Source organism: Lissotriton vulgaris, chromosome 11 (assembly GCF_964263255.1).
Source record: "Lissotriton vulgaris chromosome 11, aLisVul1.2, whole genome shotgun sequence".
NCBI lineage: Eukaryota > Metazoa > Chordata > Amphibia > Caudata > Salamandridae > Lissotriton > Lissotriton vulgaris.
Window position 1 is genome coordinate 261,352,133 of NC_141699.1, and position 14,157 is coordinate 261,366,289.

Here is a 14,157-nt window from a genome sequence, read left to right on the forward strand (position 1 = left end):
GGAAATGTGGAAATCTTCTTTTATCCAACATGTTGGTGAAAAGTTATTGCCATCAGATATCCACCCTGAAGGTTATATGGGAGAACCTATTTCTATCCTGGGTTTTCGTTGGTTTGTTTTCAGATTCAAAGGAAGAGAATGTAGGGGAAAGCTTTACATTTCTAAGAAAGGACCACCTGTTTTAGGGTGGTTTGACCAAAAACAACTTCACATTATTCTAGATCCAAACAGTAAAGAACAAGTTTTAGTAGTGGATGATAGTTCTGTTGTTACTGACGATATTTTACACAAATTTCCGAAAGTTTTTAGTAAAACTTTGGGAAATTTAATTGGTTTTGAGCATAAGATTATATTAAAGGATGATGCTTGTCCAAAGGTACATAAATGTAGGAACGTTCCTATTTTGGTAAGAGATGAAGTCAGCAAAGAACTGGATAAACTTGTTTCTACTGACATTATTGAGCCAATTGAAGCGAGTGAATGGGTTTCGCCAATTGTCGTCGCGAGACGGAGCAATGGTAAAATCAGATTGTGTGTGGATTTGAGGTATTTAAACAGCAATATTGTGGTTGACAAGTTCCCACTTCCTAAAATCAATGAGATGGTTTCTAGTCTTGGTAATGCACAATGGTTTTCTACTATAGACCTATCGTCTGCATACCACCAGATTTCTCTGTGCCCTGAATCAATGAAGTTTACATCCTTTGTGACACCCTTTGGTTGCTTCCGTTATAAACGGATGCCGTTCGGCTTAACTTCGGCGGCTGCAGTTTTCCAACGACTAATGTATCAATTATTTAAGGGTGAAAAAGGTGTCAGATTTTTTCAAGATGACATTCTTGTTTTTGGAGATGATGAAAATGAACATTTGTCAAGACTACATAAAGTATTGAATATTCTTGAAAGCAAGGGCCTTACCGTTGAACATTCTAAATGTAAATTTGCTCAGAAGAGTGTAACTTATCTAGGCCATATCATTGATGCTGAAGGTGTTAAACCAAAACCTTCTTTGGTTTCAGCTATCTCTGAGGCTCCTGTTCCTACAAGTAAAGACGACATTAAGTCATTCTTGGGATTGGCCGAGTTTTGCTCTAAGTATGTTCCTAATTTTGCGAGTGTTACATATAATATTCGACAACTTTTAAAGAAGGGTGTGAAGTTTGAATGGTCTAAATCTTGTAATGAAGATTTCAAGAATATTAAGAACGCTATTGCTCAGGCCACTGCTCTACACAGTTTTGATCCATCCTTGGAGAACGTAATTACTACTGATGCTAGTAACAAGGGTCTTGGAGCTGTTTTGGTGCAAATAGATGAGCAAGGGAAGGAAAATGTAATAGCCTATGCTTCAAGATCTCTTTCTCCTTGTGAAGAAAAGTACCCTATAATAGAAAGGGAGGCTTTAGCTTGTGCTTGGGCGTTAGATCATTTCAAGTCTTTCGTTTGGGGTAAAATGTGTTTATTACGCAGCGACCACAAACCATTAGTTAAGATTTTGACTACAGAAGGAGTTATCAATGCTTCTGCTCGCCTGGCTAGAATTTCTATGAGGTTACAGAACTTCATTTACAAGATTGTTTATGTGCCAGGTAAAAGCAACGTTCTTGCCGATTTTCTGTCAAGGATGCCTGTAATGTTAGAGGAAGTTGATAATAACGATTGGAATGAATTACAAATAGCCTATGTTCATGATGAAGGTCTTTCAGCCTTCAGCAGGGAAGAATGGAGTAGTGAGTACTTGGCTGATGAATGTTTACAGAAAGTAATTTCCTACACAGTTGAGGGTTGGCCAGATAAAAAAGATGTGTTGGATGATGTTTTAAGACCTTTTTGGGAAGTTAGGTCTGAACTCTCAGTTGCTCATGAGACTTTATTAAGGGGTGAGAAGATTGTTCCTCCTAGTGGTTTGCGTGAAGGAATCATTGAACTTTGCCATGAGGGTCACCCTGGGATTGTGAGATCTAGATCATTGGTAAAGAATTTATTCTGGTGGCCTGGTTGTGATTCTCAAACGGAAAAGATTGTTAGAGATTGTGTCATTTGTGCTTCTGCAGACAAAACTTTGCGTACCTTTCGTCCTCCTATGTTGGAGTGTTCTTCTCCTGAGTTTACTTGGGAATCTGTTGCGGTGGACATTATGGGCCCTATTCAAGAACAGGATGGTTCTCATCGGTATTTGATTGTCCTCATTGATTTGTTTTCTAAATGGCCGTTGTTAAGGTGGTAGAGAGAGCAGATCCTGATTCTGTTTTAAGTTTCCTGGATGAGACTTTTGTTACAGAGGGAATCCCTTCTTGCATTCTCACCGATAATGGTGTTCAGTTCTTGTCTGTAAGAACGAAAAGATATTTCAGTAAACTTGGTATTAGGCATAGGACAACTTCTCTTCATAATCCTGGTGGTAACGGTGTCGTAGAACGTTTTAATAGGGTATTGAAGAATACTATTCAGCTTTCTATTAGTAATAATCTGGATTGGCCAACTCAAGTTGGGAAAGTTGTTTGGAATTACCGTATTACTGTTAATGATTCTACTGGGGTTTCCCCTTTTGTCTTAATGAAGGGTAGGAACCCACGTTCTAAAACTATCCCTACTCGGTTATTTTCAAGTGAAGTTGAGCCTTATTCTAAGGACTTAGTCGAGGCACGGTTGGTACAGGTCCATGACAAAAGTAAAAAATATCATGATTTGAAGCATGGATCAAAAGAGGTCAAGATAAAAGGTTTTTTAATTCTAATCCAATCACCAACATTTAAGGTACAGAAAGGCGAGTCTACTTTTTCAGAACCCTTTCAAGTAATGGAAGTCTTGAAGAATTCTGTTAAACTTAGCAATGGGAAAGTTTGGAATTTGAGTAGAGTTGCCAGATGTAATCTGAGTTGTTCTTCTAGGCCTGATGTTTCTAACACCCTTTGGAAACCAGAAGATTTGGATGTTGATGGTTCTAGTGGTAACAATAATTTGATTGACAATTCTGGAGTGGTTAGTTGTCCTAGTTCGAGTGATATTCCTAATTCTAGTGTGGTTGTTTCTGAGAATGATAATTTAGAGTCTTCTAGCAACATCTCTGAAGATTCGGTTGTCACTCCTATGGAAGATGGTTCTGTTACTTGTGAGGATCCTACTCTCCGTCATTCCTCAAGGAAGGGCTTGGTTCCTCTGTGGCTTAAAGATTATATCACTAACAATAGTTATGGGTTATATCACAAACAATAGGTAGTAGTTTCTTTTTTTTATTTTGCATATGATTGGAAAAGTTTTGATCCACTTAATGTATGCTTTCCTTGTTCTTTATTTTTTTTATTTTTATTATTAGAAAGGGGGATGTGTTGTGTTGCTTACTTATTGTACTGTTCCTTTAATCATACACATTCTAGTTATGTCATTACTGAATGTGGAATGTTATACATGTTATGTTGATGTGCATCCTTTGTAAGAGTCAGTTATTCCTTGATGCTGATCTTGCTGGATTACTTGTACTGTGCTCTTCGATTGAATAAAGCATCAACCCAATTTCCTTGAATTTATCTTCATTTCAATGCTGTTGGTAAAGGTAGGTCTTTGGCTTCTTTCTGAAGGCGAGATTGTCGTTGAACCCCCATGATCTCAGCTCGAGTTACATTACAAAAGGTTGCTCGCCTGTCAGACATGAAGCTCATCCTCTGTAGGCCCAGGTTTCTTGTTTTCTAATAAATGCTCTCTCTGACTGCAGAGACCTTTGACTTCCCACAGTCTCCTTAACTTGGACATCTTGCAGGGAGTTGGATAGGTCATTGTGCTAGAGATAAGGGGGAATGAAGCTTATCTCTGGGAGATAGTCTGCACTGCTGCGCCCTCCAACCTTTAAACTCTCCTTACAGACTCCATGTCGTATTCCTTCGAGCTGGTACAACTCCAACCCCACCCCTCCAACACATACACACATCACCTTTCTTTCCCTCCAATGCTTACCTCTGAGCCATCGCAGAAGGTAATAATCGTCCTGGCCTGGGAGTCCGGGCAGCACATCCTTGATATTCTCACGGAACTATGGAGACAGAAAGTGCAGCAGGCGGTTTATTGTGCAGCAAGGGATGTCGAAGATTACAAAATGTACAGCCAGAACAACATCGGAAAATCCGATTATAGTATGGGTATCACAGCATTAGTTGCTCAAAATAGGGTTGCAAGGGGTGTTGGAGCACCCCTAAAAATAACCATGCAGGAGTTCAGAAGATGAAAGCGCAATAAAGAGGCCTTTAAGTTTTGCTTGTATCTTGACACAGAAGTAAAATGTTAGGATGTCTTCTATAAACTGCTGGTTATTCTTTTAACATGGAGATCGGTGTTTACTTTTCTTTCTCCGACTGCAAAGCCAGTGGATTTTGCACCATGATTTAATAAATTTGCAACAGGGTGCTGCCAAATGCAACACTGTCTGAATACCACAACCTTACCACTCTCCTGCTGAATGGACGTCGCTCATTTGCTACACTTGTTCTTTGCGTGAAGCTTGAATTTTTCACAATCCCGATGACTTCAGCGACATAACACTGATCGCAGCACCCCCACTCTTGAATATTGTTCAAGCACCACTGGATCAGAGTCCCATGGTCCCTCCTTCAGATGGCACACACAGCTTTTCCCCATCGCGCTGTGAAGGCCATTGCCAGACAGCACTGTCAGACAGCTTTCAGACTGTTAAACCACCCCTTGCTAGAGACAATGCACGCACTCACACAAACACCTTTGACAATCTCTTTCCCTCTCTATCTCTCTCGCTCTCTTTCTCCATCTCTCTCTCAATCTCCCACCCTCTCGGAGAGCACCTGCCTGTTATTACCAAGCACACATACACAGTTTTCCGACGGTCTGAGGACCCAGGCTACAGATAGTGCATGAGCACACACATCTCTTTAATAATAGAGGCTTATCAAGGCAGAGGTACACTGCAGACAAGACCTGGCAGGACCATCTGATCTGCCCTGCCTGAAGGGTTGAGAGCAGTAGGGTGATAGGAGGTGGGCCACAGCATTTTAGTTATAGTAGCATACTAACTTGCTATGCCTTTCGTGTGCCACCAGGTCATAAGCAAAATATGAGCCAGACTATAGTTTTATGCAGAGACCAGGGGGGTCTTGGTCGCAAACCCCTGATCAGAATTGGCCACTCGACCTAGGAAGAGCAGGCAAAATCTGATCATGTTCAGGTGTAATCGTGCTCATCTGGTATAAAATGTAGAGCAGCAGACTGTATACCCACCCTGAAAAGGTTTGTATTGGTATCTCCTCGTCTCACCATCTGGAGTAATGGTGTGACCTACTAGGATTACACCCATTTAGTGCAAATATGCTAGGTGAAAGTAAAGCACAGTGTCCCCCGCAAGGGTATCATGGCGCTGAGCCGGTGTATGCACCTAGCACTGCCTTGGGTAGGTTGGTTAATTAGAAGGCCAGGTCTTAAGCTTCTGATGGAATTCAAGAACAGAGGAGGAGACTCTAAGAAGTAGTGGGAGGTCGTTAGAAGCTTTGGAGGCGATATAAGAGAACGCTCGTCCTACTGGTCTGATTCTGTGAATGTTTGAAACTCTGCCAGTATGAGCCCTGTGGAGCATAGGTGTCTGGGTGGGTCGTGGAAGTAGAAGCGACCGCTTATAGAGGTGGGGCATAAGTTGTGTAGTGCCTTAAATGTGTGTGAGTAATTTGAAGTGAGCATGTTTCTGTATATCGGGAGCCAATGGAGCTCCTTGCAGTGTGGTTTGATGTGAGTTCTATGTGGGAGGTTGAGGATGAGTCTGGCTGCGGAGTTCGGCATGGTTTGTAGTTTTCTGGTGATCTTTGCATAGAGGGTGTTTCCATAGTCCAATTATCTGGTGACAAGGGCGTCACAGATGGTTTTTCTGGTGTTGCTTGATAGCCACCTTCTGGAGCGTCTTCAGTGTGTGGTAGCAGGATGAAGTGATGGCGTTCACTTTTTTTAACGTTTATTTATTACTTTTAACATGAATACAGTTTAAGCATGCAAGTAGCAATGAGATGGGCAAGTAATTCTGTTACACAGTTGATGTTCTGCTCAAGTGTTAGAACTCCCCAGAATAAATCAACAAACAACATAGGATCTCTGTCCACTCTTTGTTCGTGTAAGGGGGCCTGGGACAGAAGGGTAATAGGGTGTAAGGGTGGTAGTGGGAGGTAGAACCATCAATGGTGGGTCGTGGGTGACCTGGCCTTGCAGTGGGGTGGGGGTGGAGTACTCTCGATTTACCCCAGTCCTATGTATTCGGAGCATAGGTTGGGGGTCAGATAGGGTGTGGGAATCAAGTCCAGGGTCCCCGGGAGGAGTGGACAATCCCCATGGCATGGGGCTGGGGTCCTACATCTGCGGAATAGGAGGAGAAGTCTGAGGGTGACTCGATCAGCCAACAAGTGATGCCTCCAATCTTGGGCCATTATGCAGTGATACAGATCCCTGGCTTCCTCATGGTGAAGGCCACCGAATCAGCCTTTGCCCTTCGGCTAAAGGTGCTCGCCCAATGTTCTGGACGAGGTGGGGTTGGAAGAGTCCAGCATGTTGTGACCATTTTCTTGGCCGGGATGAGGGCCAGATCCAGGGTACATGCTGCTACTTTTTGTTTGAGTAGTCTTGCATAGATACCCAGGGCTCCTGCCTCCCATTAAGTAATGCCTGCGATCCCTGTGACTTGTTCCATGTGGGATAATATTGTGTTCTAGTAATGTCGAATCTGTGGGCAGTGCCTCAGCAATTGTCTTAACTCTGCTCCAGGGGTGCTGCACCTGGCACAAGTATTAGTGCCATCTGGAAAGATGTGGGCCAGTCGATTAGGGGAGAGGTATGCTCTATGAAGAATGTATAATTAGTTCAACTTCAGATGAGCATCATGTGACACCATAATTTATCGTTAAGTGGCCTATCAAAATCCTTTTCCCAGGTGTCTCTCAGGGGTCTCAACGATGTCTGTGTGCGATTAGAGCCTTATTAAGCCAGCTAATTAGTTTACGAACATTGCCCATTGCGTGTATTGTTTTCTGAAGTGGATTTGCATCTAGTTAGGTCTTGTGTGCTGCCCAAATGTTACCCACAGTGAGTTTTTGGGCGGCGTAAAGGAGGAATTGAAGTTGGGGAGAGGATACTGTTCAATCAGGGTCTCAAATTACATCAATTGTCTGTTCTGAAACAGGGCCATTTGCTATACAGCCCAGTCTCTTCCAATATGTGCATTTGTTGACTTTAGCGGTTTCCCACCTCCCCATTGGGAATCCGTTCAGCGGAACAGTAGGTACCTGGGACGTTTGGGGGTTGGTTAGAGGAACGCTTGCGTCGGACAAGAGAAAGCTACTGCAGAAGGAGAGAGGCGTCCAGTGGCGGTTGGGTGCTAGGGTACAGGAGCATGAGGAGAGCCTCATAAGTCAAAGGAGGGCTGGCCAAGTACATGTCCTCCAGGAATCGGTCCACCAACTGTATGCAAGCCATTGTAATTGGGCACCCGAGCAGTAATATTCAAAATTAGAAGCCCCAACAGCCCCCCAGCTCCAATGTGAGTTGGGGTTTATGTGACATCCTTCAGTATAAGACGGGATCATCTGTGTACAAAGATACTGCATGGGGGACATCCAGTAGGTGAATTTGCCACTACCCCAATCCCACCATTAACCCCCTCTCCACGGCCCGTGCCATGGCTGCCAGTGGCGCCATTGACAGGGTGAAGAGGAGAGGCGAGATAGGGCAGCCCTGTTATGCACCCCGCCTGACTGGGATGGAGCTGGAAAGGCACCCCCCAAAATTAGTTCTAGTTGTTTGTGGTGGAGGAGGCATATAGCAAGTGGATTAACTTGGTAATCTAGGGGCCAAAGCCAAACATTTGCCAGGACTAAAATAAATAGTCCCAGGTGAGGGAGTTGAATGCTTTATGAATACCGAGCCCTAATGCAGTTGCTTGGGGCCATGTGGTTTACACTGCTTCCATTATACAGGCACAAGTGTTGGATACACACAGAGTTATTCCTCCTTGGGACAAACCCACTTTGATCCTTGCGGATCAATGGTGGTAATATCTGCTGAACTCCCTTGGCCAAAATAGTGCTCGGAATTTTGTTGTCCATATTTAATAATACAATAGGGCGATAGGAAACAACATCTATGGGGTCTTTCCCGGGTTTGAAGAATGACACATAGGAGGCATTCTTTAGTGTGGAGGGGAGGATCCCCGAGGCCAGTGTACTATAATTGAAGCAATTTGGGGGCTAGAGTGCCTTGAAAAGCTTTACAATGCCGGTCGGCCCAGGCGGGTTGCCAGTGGACAAAGCTGTTATTATTGTCTTCACCTCCTGAACTGTAAGGGGAAATCAAGTTCCCCCCATTCTACAGGAGAGATGTGGGGAGGGATATCGGCTCTAAGGATGTATCAAGGTAAACGGCTGAGGCCTCCAGAGGGGGTCGGTATAGATCTGCATAGTATGAGGTGAAGGCAGAATATATTGCCTGTTGTGCCAGAAGATGGATGCCATCCGGGTCTTGGAGTGTGGTCAATGGCGGCAACTTAGTCTCCCTATTGGCCAACCACGCTAACAGTCTGCTGGAATGGTCACCCTCTGAATATATACTAGTGGAATATGCTGCAAAGTCTAAACAGCGGAGGCGCTCTAAAAGTCGAACCTCCTTTTCTCGTCATGGACTCTAAGCTGGAAGGAGTTGAGAGTTTATGGCCAATCACCTTTCTGTTTGTATGTAGTCTTGCTTAGCAAGGTCTGGGTCTCAAAGGAGTATGGGCTAGACTCTGACCAGCGTCTGTATATACTCTGCCCAGAATCCCAGCTGGAAGGCCTCCCAATATGCTGCTGGGGGAAGAAGCTGTGCCTTACTTGCATTCAAAAAAAAGTCCTGAACCGTGCAGGCTGGGGCATCACAGAATGGGGTTTCCTCAAGGGTAGAGTGTTGCAATCGCCAGGTCGGAATTGGGATGCTGGCCTTCCCCACTGCTGACCTAGTAAAAGGGGGCTGTGGTAGGAGAGTTCCTGCATAGGTAATCCAGGGAGGTAATAAAGGGCAGATAGGGTGCAAGCAGACTATACAATCCAGGCGTGCATAGACCTTATGAACTGGGGAATGAAAGGAGTAAAGTTTTGCACCTGGGTTTCGATGACGCGTAGGAAGTGGCGGGTAAGATTGATCCAGAATAGAGTCCAATACTGTATTAAATCCCCTCCCAAAAGCCAACGGACATGTGGCCATTTAGCAAGACTGAGGGATAAGTGCTGTAATAACGGAGATTGCTCTGTTGGGGCATATGTGTTTCCTAAAAGTATGAGCCTACCGTTCAGGGCTGCTTCAAGGAGGACAGATCTGCCCTTCGTGTCCATCTCCGGTGACCGTATCTCAACTGGGATCCCCACTCGCACCAATATGCACTCGCACCTGGCTTGAATGAGCTTGGTATCACGGCCTTCAGCCAGTCCCATGCCTTGGATGGTTGTATGAAGAAGACTGACTTGTTGTTTCATTTAACTTTTAATTTGGAGGTAAAGAGGAAGGCGTACTGACGGCCCAGGTCTCTGTCTTTTTTTTTTTTTAAATATCTTTATTCAGTTTCTAACAACAATTTTTCGCCCACCTCTCCCCCCCTTACCGGTCAGACAAGTATACATACAGTTACATTATTTAATCATAACTTTCGATAATTGTAATTCCTGAATACATTAGCTTCAAAACAAAATAAAACAAAGATACACCCATATCTGGCTTCAACTAAAACCTTGAATTCATTTACATCTAGCCTTGAGATTGGCACCATTCTATTAGAGGGGTCCACATTTTTTATCCTCTTTTACGTCGCCTTCTGCCCTTCCGTTTATAGAGTTTATAGATGATGATTTCTATATTTGAGATGGCGAGTAATCTGGCTAACCATTGTTGGAATGACGGGGCAGTAGCGTCCAGCCCCGATGAGGCAATACAGAACCTGAAAACAGCCATAGCTCTGAAAATAAATTCATGACCCATTCTAGCATTGCTAGGATCTGCTGCTCCTAGTAAAATAACATCGCTAGATAGAACTGTCGCACTATGCAGAACTGTAGTTAGAAATTTCCCTATCTCTTGTTTGATAGATGTTAATCCTTCACAAGTGTAGAAAATATGTACACAGTCAGCATTACAGAGCATATATCTAGGACAGCACGTGCTTTTGCCACTTAGCTATTTTATCAGGTGTATAATATAGAAAAAAACAGGTTTTAAAAAATTGTGCTTGCAGTTTGGTTGACATGAGAATTGTTTGTGACATTAAATAAGCATAATTAAACTCATCATTTGACATTCCAACTTTCTATTGCCATTTCTGCGAGGTTTTCTCCATATCGTCCGGAAACAGTGCATTAATAAGAGAATCGGGCTTTCTTTTACCAGGCATTAGTGTTTCTACTAGATTGATTTTTTCAAACCTCCCCCTCCTCCCTACCATTCGTGACAAAAAGTCTCTAATTTGAAGGTACTTAAAAAAGTCGCGCCAATCCAGTCCAAAATTACTTTTTAATTCTTCAAAGGAATGAATCCCGACAGAGGAAAGGAGGCAACCTATTTGGACAATTCCAGTATCATTCTATTTGTGTTTATAACTGTCATTAAAAATTTCCAGAAAAATTGGATTTTTCTTTAAGCGAGTATAGGGGCGTAGCCAAGGAGCATCACCGACAGGACATGAGCTCCTTCGGCTCCCGACCGGCCAGCCGCATTAATCGTGGAATAATCCTAATTGCAGAGATTGGACCGGACCCGTGAGTCTGTCCGGGACCCTGCAGACGGGGGCGAACGCCCGGTAGAGGATTCGGATGGCTCCGCGAGCTGGGACCGGCCATCCCGGCGCTGGGCCTGCGAGACTGCCAGCCGAAATCACGCGAGGCTGGGGATGAGGCCTATGCCGGCGTGAAGAAGACTCGGTCCTGGCGGCCGCCTCGGGCCCGGCAGACTGCCATTGGCGCCTCGCTGCTGCGGGGGAGGCACCCACTGCCATCGGGGGCCTCCCGAGAGGGGCTAAACACCTGTTTTGCTTCCGGCCCCACGGGTGAAGGTTGAACCGTGTGCGTAGTAGCGGGGAGCCTGGGGAGAGCGGCGGAGCCCCTACTGCCTGGAGCGTGCCATCTGCTCCTCGGCTATCCCGGTACTCCCTCCGGAGGTGCGGCAAAGTGGTGGCGGCGCCATGTCGAGTAGGGGGCTAACTGGCGGCCAGTAACCCGGGATCGCACCTACGCACGGCCGGGGATGCGGCCTGCTTCGACGCGGATGAGGTCTGAGACTTTTGTACATTCGGCGGTCCGGATTGGGCGTCCCGCTATGCCCAGATGAACACCCGCGGACATCTGGGGCCTGCCGCAAAGGGGTTTTACCCTGTATTGCCTCTGGCCCCCACGTGTGGGCGGCAGATCACGCGGTTTGCCCGGGGGCCAGCGATTGGACATCGGCGGCCCGGTGCAGGCGTTCTTCCGTCAGCTGTCCACGGAACCTGTCTGAGGTGCGGCGAGGGGTGCGTGGGAGCAGCGCCACCTCTAGAGACAACCCAAACTACGGCCAGACACCCGGGGCAGTCACAACGCGAGGCCGGGGAAGTGGCCTGCATAACAGGAGGTGAACTACGTGGTTTGGCCCCGGTGGCGGCACCTGTGGACTTGGTGGAAGCGGAAGTGGTGCCCGCTGCTGAATTCTCCTTTGCCCCGAGGCTCCGAGGACTGTGGCATGAGCCCGGGGCACGGTGAAGGCGCCCCTGAGGATTGGGGATGGAGATACTAGTCTGGGAGACGGTGGCCTGCGGCGGAGGCCCTGCAGAAACTGGATTATGCTCATCGTGACGAAGAGGAGTGAGTGCAGCAAACCATGCTCGGGCCGGGGCTCTTCTCCCTGGGGTTCTCCTGCCGTGCCTCCTCTGACTTGCCGGTGGGGCAGGTACTTGTAAAGAGAGGACCTGAGACGCTGATCTTTGCAGACCCCAGAGTGACCCCAGCCAGCTAACACAATGGGTAGGGACAGACTGCCCCGCGCCTCTCAACCCAATACCATAACACAATATACCGCCCAACGCCTCCCCTCGCAGCGGATTGCGCATCAGATGGGGCTGGACGGGGAGGGTGATGCGGCCGACGAACCCTCTCGGGCAGAGCTTCTGCAGGCGATACAGGGATCCCGCACCGCCCTGGAGAAGCAGATAGAGACAGTCTCCATTGACATAAACCTGCTGCGGGCGTACCTGAGGAATGTAGCAGATAAAGTTTCCATGGCGGAGGGGGATATCGTCCAGCTGCAGGGGGAGGTCGCCTCCCTGAAGAAAACTGTCTTGCAGCTCACCTCCGCAACAGGGAAACTGGAGCGTAGAGCAGAGGAGACGGAGGGGAGAGCACGCCGCAGTAACATTAGGGTCCTGGGTGTTCCAGAACGTTCGGAAGGGAGCAATGTGGAACGATTCTTGGAGACTTGGATACGCACGAAACTCTGCCCTACAGGGCTGTCGGAGGTCTTTGTGGTAGAGCGGGCCCATAGGGCGCTGGTCCCGCCGCCGCCGCGACCGGGCGCTCCCCTGAGAGCCCTAATTGCTAAAATCCTGAACTATCGAGATCGAGAAAGTATCCTGAAAGCGGCCAGAGAAACAGCAAATCTCACCTTTGACAACGCTAAGATCTCTATCTACCCGGACTACACCCGCCAGGAGCAGAGGAAATCCTTCCTCGCTGTTAAGCAGAAACTCCGAGACCTCCACATGCAGTACATGTTACTCTACCCTGCCAAGCTCAAGGTCATATTCCAGGAAAAGGCACACTTCTTTGATACCCCGGAGGAGGTATGGGAGTGGCTTGAGATCCGGGGTGATGCCCTCCCGCCGGGTGCACATGGGGGAGCCCGGAGTGCTTGGGGTTTCAGAAGGAGAGGCAACAGACGCAGGAACCGATCAGTGGATGCCACCCAGGGAGAGAGACAGCGAATCACGGTGGGAGATGGCGGCGCCCTCCGCATTGAGTCTTCGGAGATGGATGAACCCCCTGTGCTTTCAGTAGCGGCGCCCCAGGACGGGGACTTAGTGCCGGAGACCCTGTAACCAACTACGGACACTGTTCCTGAGACTGTCAGAGACTCACTTACATCCTCCCCGGTCCTGCATGGAGGATGATATCCTTTCATTGTTTCTCTGCTCAACTGTTATGGTGGGGGAGGCCTACCATTTAAAGGCTGGGGATTGCCTCCTTGGGGGGTTCCAGCTAGTTAAATCTTCGCACATAGATAACAGGGGAGTCAACGAATGGGGAGCTGGGATCCCAAGTAGGGGTTGGTTGATCACTACTGTACTTCTCTAGGGGAATGGGACGCATACCCCTGGGCTGTTTAGGACAGCGAGATACGCGAGGAGACGGCATTGAGTTGAGCGCTAGGCCTGGACGGGTGGAGGCTTAGTGGCTCCCCGGACGCTTACCCTGTTGGCCCGAGACTCTGCATAATGACTTGGGGCGGCTGGCATGTGTCGGGCGCTGGACTTGGGGGAAGGGAGTTCTCTTCTCCACTTGTTGGGTAGTTTGGCACGGTTGGTCCTAGGGGCTAGCTGTGCACGTCCTGGCACCAGCATGGGAAGGGCATTTCTGCATGTTTTGTTGTTGTCAGTATATTGCTCGTGGGAGGGGGAAGGATGTTCGTGGGGGGATTGTTTGTTTAATTCAGGCATCGTGTGTACTTCATTTCGGGCATGGGACTGGGTTGGCCACATGGTTAGTGGGCTACAGTATGATTGGTTACTTCACCTTGCATGGGGCATAAATTCCTGAGTTGGAACGTGAGAGGGCTGGGTACGTGCACCAAGAGATATAGGATCCTGTCCTTCCTTCGCAGGCACAAGGTCTCGATAGCGTGCCTCCAGGGAATCTCACCTCACGGACGACGGGGCTCAGAAATTGGGGAAAAAGTGGAGGGGTCAGGTTTTCCACTCTTCATTTTCCACATATGCCAGGGGAGTCTTAGTCTGGGTGGCCCCGGAGTCCTATTTGCTGTCCAATATGTGGAGGCTGACATCCATGGGAGGTTCCTGCTCCTTAGAGCTAAACTAGATGGCAGGGATATCGCCATACTGAACACCTATGCCCCGAATATTGATGACCCAGACTTTTTTCAGGCCATGCAGGAGGTGCTGGT

At 47.4% G+C, this 14,157-nt stretch overlaps 1 protein-coding gene across 2 annotated transcripts in view; it reads right to left on the reverse strand.

Annotated features, from left to right (window-relative positions):
- Window positions 1–14,157, reverse strand: part of LOC147679626 (SEC14-like protein 2) — a 501,045-nt gene that overhangs the window by 407,737 nt on the left and 79,151 nt on the right. The window contains exon 2 of one of the 2 annotated variants that reach the window (XM_086943203.1): window positions 3,952–4,027. The exons of the other annotated variant lie outside the window; for it this stretch is intronic. Within the exon in view, the coding sequence (XP_086799329.1) occupies window positions 3,952–4,027 (76 nt within the window). The remainder of the gene's footprint in view (window positions 1–3,951; window positions 4,028–14,157) is intronic. 2 annotated transcript variants of the gene reach the window in all.